The sequence below is a fragment of the Pelodiscus sinensis genome, chromosome 7, assembly GCF_049634645.1.
Source record: "Pelodiscus sinensis isolate JC-2024 chromosome 7, ASM4963464v1, whole genome shotgun sequence".
In the NCBI taxonomy this organism is placed as follows: domain Eukaryota; kingdom Metazoa; phylum Chordata; order Testudines; family Trionychidae; genus Pelodiscus; species Pelodiscus sinensis.
The window spans coordinates 22767274-22780897 of record NC_134717.1 but is presented as its reverse complement, the minus strand read 5'-3'; the positions used below and the strand labels follow the sequence as shown (position 1 = coordinate 22780897).

General features: G+C 43.0%; 1 protein-coding gene across 4 annotated transcripts in view; it reads right to left on the bottom strand.

Annotated features, from left to right (window-relative positions):
- Positions 1–10588: 10588 nt before the first annotated feature.
- ARHGAP15 (Rho GTPase activating protein 15) overlaps positions 10589–13624 on the bottom strand; it is a 491953-nt gene continuing 488917 nt past the window's right edge. For all 4 annotated transcript variants that reach the window (XM_075933317.1, XM_075933318.1, XM_025191035.2 and 1 more), the window contains one exon: positions 10589–12123. In XM_075933317.1, the coding sequence (XP_075789432.1) occupies positions 11940–12123 (184 nt within the window). In that variant the 3' untranslated portion in view covers positions 10589–11939. The remainder of the gene's footprint in view (positions 12124–13624) is intronic.

The window sequence follows — 13624 nt, the reverse complement described above, 5'->3', positions numbered from 1 at the left end:
GACAGCAAAATCTTTTGTCTGCCTGCCCTGATTGCCCTTGGGGACACCACAGCACTCCCAGCCATGGAATCGGGCCTGCTAAAAAGCAGTCTCCAGCACTTGGACCTTATGATGCACCTCCTGGTGCAGTTTTTGCAGACTTCATTAGTGGCCCTGAAGAAAATGGACCTTCAGCTCCCTGAGGGGCATATTCTTGCCTCTCTCCCTGTGCTGCTCATGTAGCACATCCCATCTCACCCTCCCCTGTGCATCATGCACCACCATTTCTGGCAACTGGACACCAGTTCTGACTGGTGGGACTGGATCATCATGGAGTGGTGGGATGACCAGCAGTGGCTCCAGAACTTCCACATGCAGAAGGACATCTTCCTGGAGCTCTGTGAGTGCCTTGCCCCTGCCCTCAAGTGATGAGACATCCACATATGACCTGCCATCCCCCCTGGAGAAGCCAGTCACCATCGCACTGTGGAAGCTCGCCACGCCGGACAGCTACCACTCTGTCAGGAACCAGTCTGGTGTGGGGAGGTCAACCATCGGGGTCATGGTTATGCAGGTTTGACTCTCTTACTATGTTATTGGGAGAGTGGTAAACTGCTGGAATGGGATTCCCTAGGGGAGGGGTGGTAGTGGTGTTGGTGGAAGCCTCCTCCCCAGGAGGTTTTTCAGTCCCATCTTTGCAAAACCCTGCTGGGGAATGAGAAAATCTGGGGTTGGTCCTGCTGTACGGGAGAATGGAGTTTGGGTTCGGGGAACTCTGGAGGGCCCTGGCAACCCAGTGATTTCCTGTTTGTCTCTTTATACAGGTGGTGAGGACCATCAACACCATCTTACTGTGCCAGCTCATTCTCCTGGGCAACATGGACCCCATCGTTGCTGGCTTTACCATCATGGGCTTCTCCAACTTTGTGAGGGGTGAGCATTGACGGCATCCACATTCCTATCCAGACTCCTGACCATTGGGCATTCAACCACATTAACTGCAAGGGGTATTCTTCTATGGTCTTGCAGACTGTTGTGACCACCAAGGCCGCTTCACAGACATTCATGTTGCATCATCAGGAAGGAGCACAGTACCTGCATCTTTAGCCTGTTCCAGAAGATGCATGCTGGCACTTTTTCCCCTGACCCTACCATCAGGGTCGGGGACTTGGATTTGCTGATATGCATTATGAGGGATGCAGCTTACCCCTTGCTCCTATTGCTGATGAAGGCCTGCTCCAGACACATTGACCAAAGCAAGGAATGGTTTAATGCCAGGCTCAGCAGGTCCCAAATGGTGGTGGAGGGCGCCTTCAGGCATCTGAAAGGGAGGCTTTGCTACCTCCACACCCAGCTGGACCTCAGTGAATGAAACATCCCCCAAGTGATGTTGGTGTGCTGTGTCCTCCACAATGTATATGAGAAAAAGGGGGAGATGTTCCTGCCACGCTGGGGGGCAGAGGCCAAGTAGAACACCAGGGCCTTGCAGCAGCCATGCAAGTGGCCCATCAGGGAGCCTGTGCATCCGAGAGGCCCTGAGGGAGAGTTCACACCAGGACATCCATGAGTCTCTCCTCTGAGCCTCCCCACAAGGGTCCTCTGCAGTTCCCCAGTGTGCCTTTCCCTTCCCCTGCCCTTCCTTCCCCATTTCATTTCTCCTCAGAGCTGTATGAATGCATCAGTCAGTTCATGGCAGCATTATTTTCAGCTTTCTATATTATTTCACCATCAGGACAAGGAGTGTTGGAGGAGGAGGTAGATTATCCAATGGCACACTTGTTATCATTAGTAATAATGGTGGCATAATTTTAGAGAAAAGAAAGGGAAGGCAGAAGAAATTTGTTCTCTTTTTGGGATCCCAAAAATAGAAGGAAAAAGTGAAATCTATCATGCATGCTCATATGTTCTAAATGAACAGTTTTCACTCAGGATAAAGACCTAGGGGCCACTGTGGGGCAGTTCAATGCACAGTAGCAGGAAAAAGCCAGCCAGATATTTGGCTATGTTAAGAAAAGGAAAGAGAGTAATACTGAAAATATTATGATGCTATTGTATAAATGGATGGAATGTGCTCACCTCAAGTGTGTAAGAGTTTTGTTCACTCTATTTCATAAAGGAAACAATGGAAACAGAGCAGGGCAAATGGCAGTGAAAATTATTAGCATTTTTGAAATTCTTCCATATGAGGGGAGATTAAATACATTAGGGCTATTTAGTTTAGCAAAGAGAACATATGATGAAGGTATATAAAATAATGAATTTTACAGAGGAGTTCAGTCAGACACTCCTAGTTAGTCTTAGTCATAAATCAAGAGCAAGAGAAAGGACACACAGTGAAACTAAAAGCCAAAGAAATTAGAACAGCAAAGATAAAAGTAAAATATTTTTACAAGGTGTGTAATTAACCTCAGAAATGCACCAGACATCACTGAGATAAAGAACATAGTAGGATTAAAATGTATTACAATCTTCTATGGATAATAACAGTTACAGTAGGATAAAAATGTGTATGGAATAAAAGCCACTAGGCTATGTCTAGACTATGCTCTATTTTCGAAAAAGGATATGGAAATTCAGCGGAAATTTGAATATCTTTTTCTGATCCCACTTTTGAAAGTGGTTCTTTGTAAAGTGAAAGTAGTCTGGACATGTTTTTTTCAGAAAAAACCCTTTTTCGAAAAAAATGCTCATCCTTAACAAATGAGGTTTACACATTTTTTTCGAAAAAGGGTTTTTTTCCCCAAAAATTGCATCCAGACTACTTTCACTTTTGAAATCTCTGCTTTCGAAAGTGAGATCGGAAGAAGACATGCAAATTCCTCTTTCGAAAATAGAACGTAGTTTAGACGTACCCTAACTGCCTGGGGTGGAAAGAAACAACCCCAATAAGCAGGTTATCCATAATTATGCATTTATTGCATCTGTACTTGTAGGACCATAGGTCTGATTTAGATGGAAATTCACATTTCCAGGAGCAGAAAATACAGCTACACAGGACCAGGAACTCCAGAAGCAAATGTTTTGGTACCTACTGAGTATGCTCAATAGCAATGTAAAACCATTATATAGACCATAAAAAACATAAGACTAGAAAGATGAATCATTTGAGTCCACTCCCCTACTATAGCAGGCCACCATAGAATATAATCCAGCAAAAAGTCAAGAATTTTTGCACCTCACACATAACCATAGTCCAGAAACATCTTGTCATAAACAACATACAGGCATCTAATAGTCCGGCATCTAATAATCCGGCACTCCTGATAGTCCGGCATCAAAGTGGCAAGAGCCTAGTGACTGAGCTTCGACAAAAAAATAAGTCACAAGGTAACAGCGGCAGCAGCTGAACTGAGCAAAAAGGGTAAAAAAGGGTTAAAAGAATTAAAACATTACAGTATACTGTATATAGTATGTACAATAAAAAGGGTTAAGAACACTTTATATACAGTATATACATAACCAATGTATAGTACCTCCTGATACTCCGGCATATCTGATAATCCGGCATCACCTAGGTCCTATAGGTTCCAGATTATCGGAAGTCTACTGTAAATTGCATCAGAGCACCAGAAGATAATCTCTGTAGAGAGGCTCAGTGGATTTTTACCACTCAGACATCTCTAAAAATGGAAAAAGGGGAGAAGCAAACATTGTTAGATTCTTGCAGTATATTAACAATTTTTAATCAGGGAAGTCTCTGGCAAACTAATTTGTGATCCAAAATGGAGTATTTGAAGGCATTTAGGCTATGTCTAGTCTGCAAGCCTCTTTCAAAAAAGAGCGTCTAGACTACAACCACTACTTTAAAAAAAGCAAGCCGCATTTTTGAAAGAGAGCACCCAGGAAGTCTGGATGCTCTCTTTTGAAAAAGCACAGTTTGCATTACATAGTGCCTTTTTTTGAAAGAGCACTTTCAAAAAAGGCGTTCTTCCTCGTAAAATGAGATTTTCCATGGTCGAAAACATTGCCACATTCTCACTATTTACTTTTGAAAGAATGTGGCAGCAATCTAGACACAGGGGAAGTTTTTTTGAAAAAAGGCCACTTTTTCCAAAAAAACCCTGTAGTCTAGACACACCTTTAGAGGGTACATTGGGTTGAAAGTTCTGTCTCTCTCACACACACACACACACACACACACACACACACACACACACACACACACACACACACACACACACACACACACACACTGTAAAACATATTAAAGTCACAATGATCTAACAATTAAATTGGAATCTGCCTTAAGAAGAGCACAGAAAAAGAGCTGAATTAAAGGTTGCTCTGTAAAATGTTTTACCACTGACTTCAGTGGGGAACAGAGTTAGGCCAGTCCTGCATGTTTTTGAAAAAAATAAATGTCCTGTATCCATGCAAGCTGGACCCCCAACTTGATTGGCCTCCCAAAAGTGCCAACATATAAATAATGACACCTCTTTCTAAAGGAATATTTTATAGTTTTCCTTAAAGGTTATTTAAGAGTATTTTCAGTGCTGTTGAAAAATTTATATACAGATGTTAAATGGTGTGCATTCTGATCTGGTACTTTGCAAAAGTATAAATGACCACATAAGGTGTAAGACAGCCTCTGACAGCTTCTTGGTGGTAGGGGGCCAGAAAGCCATTCAGTAAGGTGGGTTCTATGCAGTTATTTGTTCTGTGCCTGGCTTTTGTTGCATAAAAAAGCCTCCGCCTGCGCTCACTAGATTTATATACAGGCAGTCCCCGGGTTATGTACAAGATAGGGACTGTAGGTTTGTTCTTAAGTTGAATCTGTATGTAAGTCGGAACTGGCGTCCAGATTCAGCCGCTGCTGAAACTGACCGCCAGTTCTGACTTACATACAGAATCAACTTAAGAACCCCAGGCGTCCCCAAGTCAGCTGCTGCTGAAACTGATCAGCAGCTGATTCCAGGAAGCCCGGGGCAGAGCAACTCTGCCTCGGGCTTCCTGTAGTCAGCGCTGGTCAGTTTCAGCAGAAGCTGACTTGGGGACACCTGGGACAGAGCAGCTGGGGTGCTGCTGGGTTGCTCCAGTAGCGCCGCTCCTCGGTGCTACTGGACCAACCCAGCAGCACCCCATCTGCTCTGCCCCAGGCGTCCTGATTCAGCCACTGCTGAAACTGACCATCAGCGGCTGAATCAGGACCTGGGGCAGAGCAGCTGGGGTGCTGCCGGGTTGGTCCAGTAGTGCCCAGAGCGGCGCTGCAGGACCAATTGGCAGCGCCCCAGCTGCTCTGCCCCAGGGTCCAAAACAAAAGCCTGGTCTGCTGGGGGGGGGGGCACACTAGCTGCGCCCCCCCCCCCCCAGCAGACCAGGGACATGGGGAGCAGAGCCGCAGCGGGAGAACCGCTGCTGCTGCGGCTTCAGTCCCGGTGCCTGTGGTCTGCTGGGGACCGTCCCCAGCAGACCACAGGCACCGGGACTGAAGCCGCAGCCGCGGCGGGTTCCCGCGCTTCTGAGGCTTTGCTCTGGCAAAGCCTCAGAAGCGCGGGAACCCGCCCGGTGCCCCTGGTCTGCTGGAGACAGTCTCCAGCAGACCAGGGGCACCGGAGCAGCTTACGAACGGGGCTTTCTCGCCCCGGAGCTCGCAGGTAGCAATCCGCCACCTCGACCTCCGGGGCGAGAAAGCCCCGTTCGTAAGTGCGGATCCGACATAAGTCGGATCCGCGTAAGTCGGGGACTGCCTGTACATGGATTTTCTGAACCTACACCAAACTGTAAGGTCTAAAGTTTTAAACTGTAACTCATTGTGATCTTTGTCAAATTTTGTAATCTGTGTAACTTTCAAACTTACTGTAAACTGCAACCTTGTAATCTTTGTAACTCTCAACCACCTTGCTTGTAACTTTCCCTAAGCTGTATTCTCTGGAGTAAATAGAGAGTGAGAGTGTGAGAGTGTGTTTGAAGAAGGCTTGGACCAATGGAGCACATTTCAATGAGTCATCACAGTATGGACATGCTCTCTGCTGGATAAAGGAAGTCTAGGCATGCTTTCTGTTGGATAAAGGGAAGCCTGGGCATGCTCCCTGATGACGAGGTGAATGAGTCACAGGAGCCATTCAGACACTATATAAAGAGAAGAAGCATATGTGAAACTCTTTTTCCTTTCCCTGCTCCGGAGAAGCTCCTCTTCAGTGTCTCTCCTCCTAACCAGCTTCCCTAGCCAGGATGAGCAGACAGACCCTCCAGGATCCACATGCCTTGGCTCCTTCTGCAACCCATATGTGTGTGTAAGTGTGTGAGTGCCTGAGGGCAGGAATGAATGGGTGTGAATTAATGAATGAATGAATGAATGAATGAATGGGTGTGTGCTTGCTTGCGTGTGTGTGTGTGTGTGAGAGAGAGAGAGAGAGAGAGAGAGAGAGAGTTCTATCTTCTTTAGTTTAAACCTTTGGTGGCTGCTTTCTCCTCTTTAGTCTTACCTAGTGGAAATAAACCCATACTAGTGTAACCCTGGGTGGTCTCCAGTGATAATATTTTTGGGGTAACAGCTTTCATTCTTTCATTTCTGCCTATTCGGTACAGCTTTTTTTGGGAGGGGGGAGGAGAGGCAGGAGGGGCTACAAATGCTGCAGTCCAAACACTTTCAGGCACATAAGGAGGAACAAGAAGAGCTGGTGACTTTAGTGTTAAATCTCCTGACTGACTGTGCATGTGGACTGTACTTAGCCACAATAATGCCAGTAAGGCTTTTAATATCATATACAGTAGACTTCTAGTTTTGTAGGTAGAGTTGGTAAGGCCTCCTATAGTTCAGGTTGCTCCACACTTTCTGTTTCCCCAGTTTTCAGGTGCTTGTAACTTTGCCAAACCTTAACCACTGGGATTGGAATTTGCCAGGCTGGGTTTCTGCCTCAGGCCGATTTTTTGGGGGACAAGTTTAGCAAAAATGGTGTGGCTGTTTTTCTGACTGAGGCTAGGGGAAAATATGTTGTTTTATTCATCTAAAAAAATTCTTACATGCTTCATTGAGAAATTTTAGCACCTATCATGCTTTGGAGAAGGGATCGGAAATATAACCTTGGTGTCAGTGATGTGCCTTTTGCCATTCTGTGAGGAAAAAAGCCATCAGACTTTGTTAAGTTTTGGGCACTTGAAAATCTCAGTGTGCACATGCTCAGTAGATAATTTATAGAATTCAGCAGCGCCACCCTGTGACTGCAGAGCTGTGCAGCTGCTCTTTTCTGATTGGCCTCCTGAAGGTACCAAAATATAGCTGGTGGGGGCTGCATAGTGTCAAGGCACAGTTGTGACAGATGTAGGAAGTGAGGGCAGGGACCCGCTGTGTCAAAAAGTGGTGTAAACCTCCTTTTTGAGGAAAAGCTCTGCTTTCGAATGTGAAATCGGAAGAAGATATGGAAATTCCCATGGAATTTGCATATCATCTTTTGACCGTTCCATGTAGTCTAGATATGCCCGGTCTGTCCCATGCATCCAGTGTTGCTCCTGCCCAGGCAGAAAGAATGAGAAGAACAAACGGATGGGATACACTACAGAAGGGTGAGGAGCAGGGTCTGTAGGGGTGGCGAGAGGGCCAATTGTGACAAGGGTCTGCACAGGATGCAGTTGTTCTTGGGATGATATGGGAAATGACCCAGGGTCTATATCAGAGCTGGGCAAGGTGCAGCCCAAGGGCCAGATCCGGCCTGCCTACCACTTTGATCTGGCCCATGGGCAACATCTGGCCACTCTCTAGTTATATCCTGCTGTCCATGCTACCAAATTTCTAGGCAGCAGGACCCTGTTTACATGGATCACTGCTCCTGGTTGCGCTGCTACCCCGGCAGGGGCTGGAGCCACGAGTCTTTTAAATTGCTACTATTTAAAGGGTGTGCAGCTCCTGGACCTGCTGCCATTTGTTGCTTGAGAGCTGCCGGGGGTTACTGCAGCTATTTAAAGGGTTCCCAGTCACAATGCTGCCCTGGCAGGGACCAGAGCTGTGAGCTCTTTAAATAGCTGCAGCAGCCCTGGATGGCTGCTAGGCAATGCGGTAAAGACTGGGCCAGGATTTACAAGCCCTTTGCTGTGTTTTTACTTCAAAACTTCTGGCCTCAGACAACTTTGGGGGGATGCTAGTTCAGCACCCAACCCCTTCTGCCAAAGGCCTTGACCCTTCTGAGGGTGGAACTGGCCCATCACCATGTATTAAAGTTCATTAAGAGGCCCCCTGCAAAAATTATTGCTCACCCCTGGTCTATATGCTACAGACTAATTGATTAACTTAACCCTCTGAGTGCCTTAGAATGAACCAGATATCTCTTGTGAAGGAGACTTTTGTTTTGCTGAAGCATGGAATGCCCATACAGGCCAACTGGAATATATTACCTGTTCTGTAGCTAGCTTAATAGCAAATATAACAAGAAATGATAAACTGTAGGTATAAAAGGGAAAAAAGACACTCATGATCTTTAGCCTTAGAAGCTTACTTGGTTTTTCTTATTTGCCTTGGAAGTTACAAGTACAAAGGCTGTTGCATTTGGCTTCCTTGCTATCCCAGGATGCTCTGTAAAGAAAAAAATCCAATTGACTAAGTTTTTCTGGAGAAATAGTAAGGCCTCTGCTCTTTATCCATCTTCACTTCTTTGAGGCTTTTGACTCTGCTGATTATACTCCCCTGATTGCTCTTTTGACTGCTTTTTTTTCTGTGGCTGGGCTCATTCCGGAAGAAAGAGTTTCATCCTCTTGGACCAGCTGCTGAAAGAGCTTCATGCATGAGTTTGACTCTTGTGGCATACTAGGGGAAGACTGGAGTCTGAGTGAGCATGGTTGTCTTATATAGATGGCATTCCACTCAGGGTCTCTCGGATCAGAATCAAGATCTTGAATTTGATCTGTTAGACAGTGTGGAGCACAGAGAATACTGATATGCTTCTAGCGATTAGTGACATTCAGGGGCCAGTCTGCTGCAGTGTGGACTGATTGAAGTTCTCAAGCTTTTTAAAATCATCCCCAGTTCACAACTTCTTTGCACTTTGTGCAGTCACGTAGTCATAGTAAGTTGATGAAAAGTGGGTCTCAAATGCTTCCTAATCTGAGATATCCTTTACAAGAGATATCTGGTTCATTCTAAGGCACTCAGAGGGTTAAGTTAATCGATTAGTCTGTAGCGTATAGACCAGGGGTCAGCAATAATTTTTGCTCGGCTTTGTATCCACTTACACAGTGTAAAGTGACAGCCCAAGGAGCCAGGCATCAGACAAATATCCCCAGAGTTGCTGTAGTCCAGCCTGGAGGACATGAAGACTGGATCATGATGACCAAATCATACAACAATGATATTTGCTCCTGACCTCCTGCTGATGAAGAAGGTGTTATGGAAAATGTAGCCATATCTGTTCAGGAGTCCTGTTAAATCACAAAGTTGTGAACTTACTTAACACAGGTTTTCATCCTGAGGAACTGCTCTCAAGTAGACCTGGGAATACGTAGCTGAGAGTTTGTGTGTGGTTGGATTTAGGTCAGTAATTTCCCTCAGTGGATTCATCTGGCTATTAAATGGGTTTGGGGGTTTGTGTAAAAATGGACTCTTGTGAAATGTCACATATGAGTGCATATGTCACATATAAATGCATCCTTGATTCTCGCCACACTCCTGAGTAAGGTGTCACAGGAAGGGATAGAAAGGGTACGATTCCATATGAGTAGTTACACAGATAGTGCTGCAGACAGTACAGAGCTACCTTTATTACAACATTTAGGTCAGGGACCATCAAGCTGAAGATTGTGCAGACTTTACAACTACAGAGTTAAGGGAAACCTCTATGCTCCAGGAAAAGCTTTTGTTTGTATTTTTAAGAATAACTTCTTGTGACTCTTACAGGCTCCAAGTAATAGATGAACATTTCACTGCTGACAAAACTAGGAATTAGTTCAGTGACTGTGAACACCCATGGGGGTATAATGTGCATCATCTTTATTATGGAACACACTGAGTTTCTGGACATCTTTCTTCCGTCCTATAAACAGTACCTCGTGTGTTGTTGTTGCAAGGAGTCTTGAGAATAGGGTGCTGAAAAATGTTACTGGTTATGTACTCGCTATTAGACATTCAAGTGAAAGATAGAGAGAATTGATGCTTTCTTGAGAACAAGGTGAATCGAGGCACTTCAGTAGTGTGTGCCTTGTTTTAAGATGCTTATGTTACACTTAACTGAGGAGCTGTACATTTTTTCAGTTGTTCCTTTAATTTTCATCATTGCCTCCTACCCTTGTATGTCTTTCTACTTGCCATTTTAGTGCAAATGTACCTCAGATTTTACTGCAGCTGGATTCTGCCAATCTTACCAGTTGATCCTGGAGCCAATGCTTATTTAATGATGCAGCACCATCATTATACATTTATTCTCATAGATGATCACTCTAAGGAGCGACCTCTTCTGCTTAACAACTTGGTATTTTGTAAAATGCTGTTAAACAAAGCCAGTGTAATTCCTGACCTGTTGGGGGGATACTTGAGACATATCTCTCATGAACAGCAGATCTATGCATTAATCCTGTGTTTTCGGGTCTTTACTTGCTTTAAATATTTGCTTCTAGATCTTTGTTTCACACATTTTATTTACATGGTTTAGTTTTTATTTTATGAAAAATCGATAACCAGACAGACTCTTTACCACACTGGATTAGTTTTATTTATTCTCTTTGAACTTGATTAAAAAGCTGTCAAACATAAGTGTACATTTTATCAGCAGAATACTTTTACAAAACAGGGTGGAAGATGTTTATAGCTGGAAACATACATTTCAAAATAAAACAATATTTGATATATTCTAGACAGTTACCCCTTTGTTTATCCATGACAACTGAAACTAACCATCAAATGCATAAATTGATTCAAGTCTAGCCAAGTAATCCTAAGGGCATATAAAAAGGCTTTTTTTTAAAGTTCTTTCTAGATGAATTTAATGTAGTTCACCAATAAAGCATCCTCAGGAGCATAATAAAAATTCTACATAACATGACATAGCTAGGGAAAAAGGGAAGACGTACAATGTGATGAAGAATCAAAATAGATATTACATTAAAAATGAGCAGTCATGCAATTGCTAAATTTCATGTACAGTATTTAAAAGACAAAATATCTAGGCTTTAATTTTGTGCTGGAATATTTTAGACAGAATGTTTATAATACTGTAGTAAGTGCAGCTCACTCACTCTTTTCTCTCTCTTTAAACATATTCATTGGAAACTGTTTTGAACTGCCACTTTTGCTAGGGGAAAAATTACTATTCAACATGTCTTCATAACTTTCACTATACATCAAAGAGAAAAAGTATGTGATATTTACACCAAAAATTGGTTATGAATTATGAAACATGTCTATTTCAATTTAATTGCTTTTAATATATTTTTACAAACATTAACCCACAGTGCTGTTTATCTTCTTGTGCCATTGAATATGTTAGTAAACAGTAATTCCTTTGTTTTTTTACCATATTCTTAGATCCTACAAATCCATGGATATCCATGGCTCACTTTTGTGAATATGGATGCGAATGCAGATGCAAATTTTCTATCTAGAACCCCGCAGATCTCTGGATATCTGCTTTATATCTGCAGGTACCCATATCCACAGATGTGGATGTGGATGTGGATGTGGATATCTACTGTTTATTTTGCAGATACAGAGGAGGATGCAGATACAAAATGTTGTATCCGCGTAGGTCTCTGCATATTCTACATATCCAGCTGGAAAGTAATGGGATGAAAAATGAGTCCTGGAATTCTAGCAGAATGAAACTCTCAAAGGGTTAATGTAGAATACATATAGGCAAATGTTGACAATATTTTTTATTCCAATGTTTGAAAATTAAACACAAAATCATCATTAAGTTTTCACAAAATGAGGCATCTGTCACTTGAAAGAAAAAGAAATATTTCAGAAATATGTTTACAGAAATGTAAAAATATTAGACATCAAGACAGATGTGAACATTTTCAATAACAGGCCCTGTCTGTCAGTCTTCCTCAGAGCTGAAGATCTTATTGTACTCACTTAACATAAGTTCAACTATCTGGTTTTGGTATAGCATGTGTACTGCCATGTTCCCTGTCTCCATTTCAGGTCTAAGGAGTGTTGGGCCAAATACAATTCCTAAGCTTTGTGGTGACATAAGATTCACGGATTCCTTGGCTGCTATCCTGTTGACAAAATGAAAGAATTGGTTAAAATTGAGGGACTTCAGAGAAGGTTCTATTACACTTAAAGGAGAGAAACACATGTTATTGATTTTCCTTTCAGAAACATTTATTTGGTTAAATTATCAAAAAAAGAGAAAAGGGGAGAGGGAACAAAAGTCAGTAACTTCTGGCAACATGACAAATGATGAAAACAAATTTATTTGTAGACAGCAAGACCTTTATTGAGTTGAGAACTGAGGCCTGAATTTCAGTACTCAGGTAGCAGAGCACAATTACACAACTAATTTAAGTGCACAAATCTGTGTATTACTTATTTGTATGCACTCGTAGCTGGATGGACACTGCCCTATTATTTCCATTTAGCCTCTGGGAATGAATATCAGGCCCTGAGGGTTGGGAGACAATCAGATTTCTTAGGGGACTCCTGGAAGGAGACTACCTACTTGTTTTAGCACAATCCCCAATACTAGTGCAGAGTATGTGTGCACGGAAAAATTAAATGAAAGTCCACATGAAACTTTGCCACTTCTCCCAAGCTCAACCCAGTTATTTAAGGGGTGCATGAATGGAAAGATACATTTTAATTCTTTGTTTCAAGGAATCTCAATATGTGTGATATGTCTATCATGACACAAGGCTTCCTTAAAAAAAAAAAAAAAAAAAAAAAAAAAAAGACCCTCCATCTTAAATGAAAAGCTTTTGAAAATAATGCTCAGGATTACAGCATTAGATATGTTGTTTTCCATATAATTTATAAAGCTGTTGGCTACAGTATTAATATTACATGTTGATATTCTGTATTGAGAAGACTTTTACAGAGAAGACCTTAAAGTCTCATTGGGTACGTCTATACTACCCCGCTAGTTTGAGCCCACTGAAGTCAAATGAAGCCTTTCCATTAATGTCATTGGACTTTGGAGTTGACCACTAGTGTAAGTTACAGTTCTTAGGCAGTTCTTTAAAAAACTGTTCCACTCTCAAACAAGCAATATTGTTGTATGTTTGAGACTTCATCTATAAGTGATGCAAATCAGTGTAGCTTCTCTAATTGATGTAGCTCTATGTTAATTTTTATCATGTGAGGATCTGGACCAGTAGGTCAAATTTTCAGAATTGGCAACCTAAACTTTACCCATCAAATCTGCATTGTTCTTAATGGGTATGTCTACACTACCCCGCTAGTTTGAACTAGCGGGGTAATGTAGGCATACCGCAATTGCAAATGAAGCCCGGGATCTGAATTTCCCGGGCTTCATTTGCATAAGTGGGGTGCCGCCATTTTTAAAGCCCCGCTCGTTCGAACCCCGTGCCGCGTGGCTACACGCGGCACGAACTAGGTAGTTCGAACTAGGCTTCCTAGTTCGAACTACTGTTACTCCTCATTCTACAAGGAGTAACGGTAGTTCGAACTAGGAAGCCTAGTTCGAACTACCTAGTTCGTGCCGCGTGTAGCCGCGCGGCACGGGGTTCGAACGAGCGGGGCTTTAAAAATGGCGGCTCC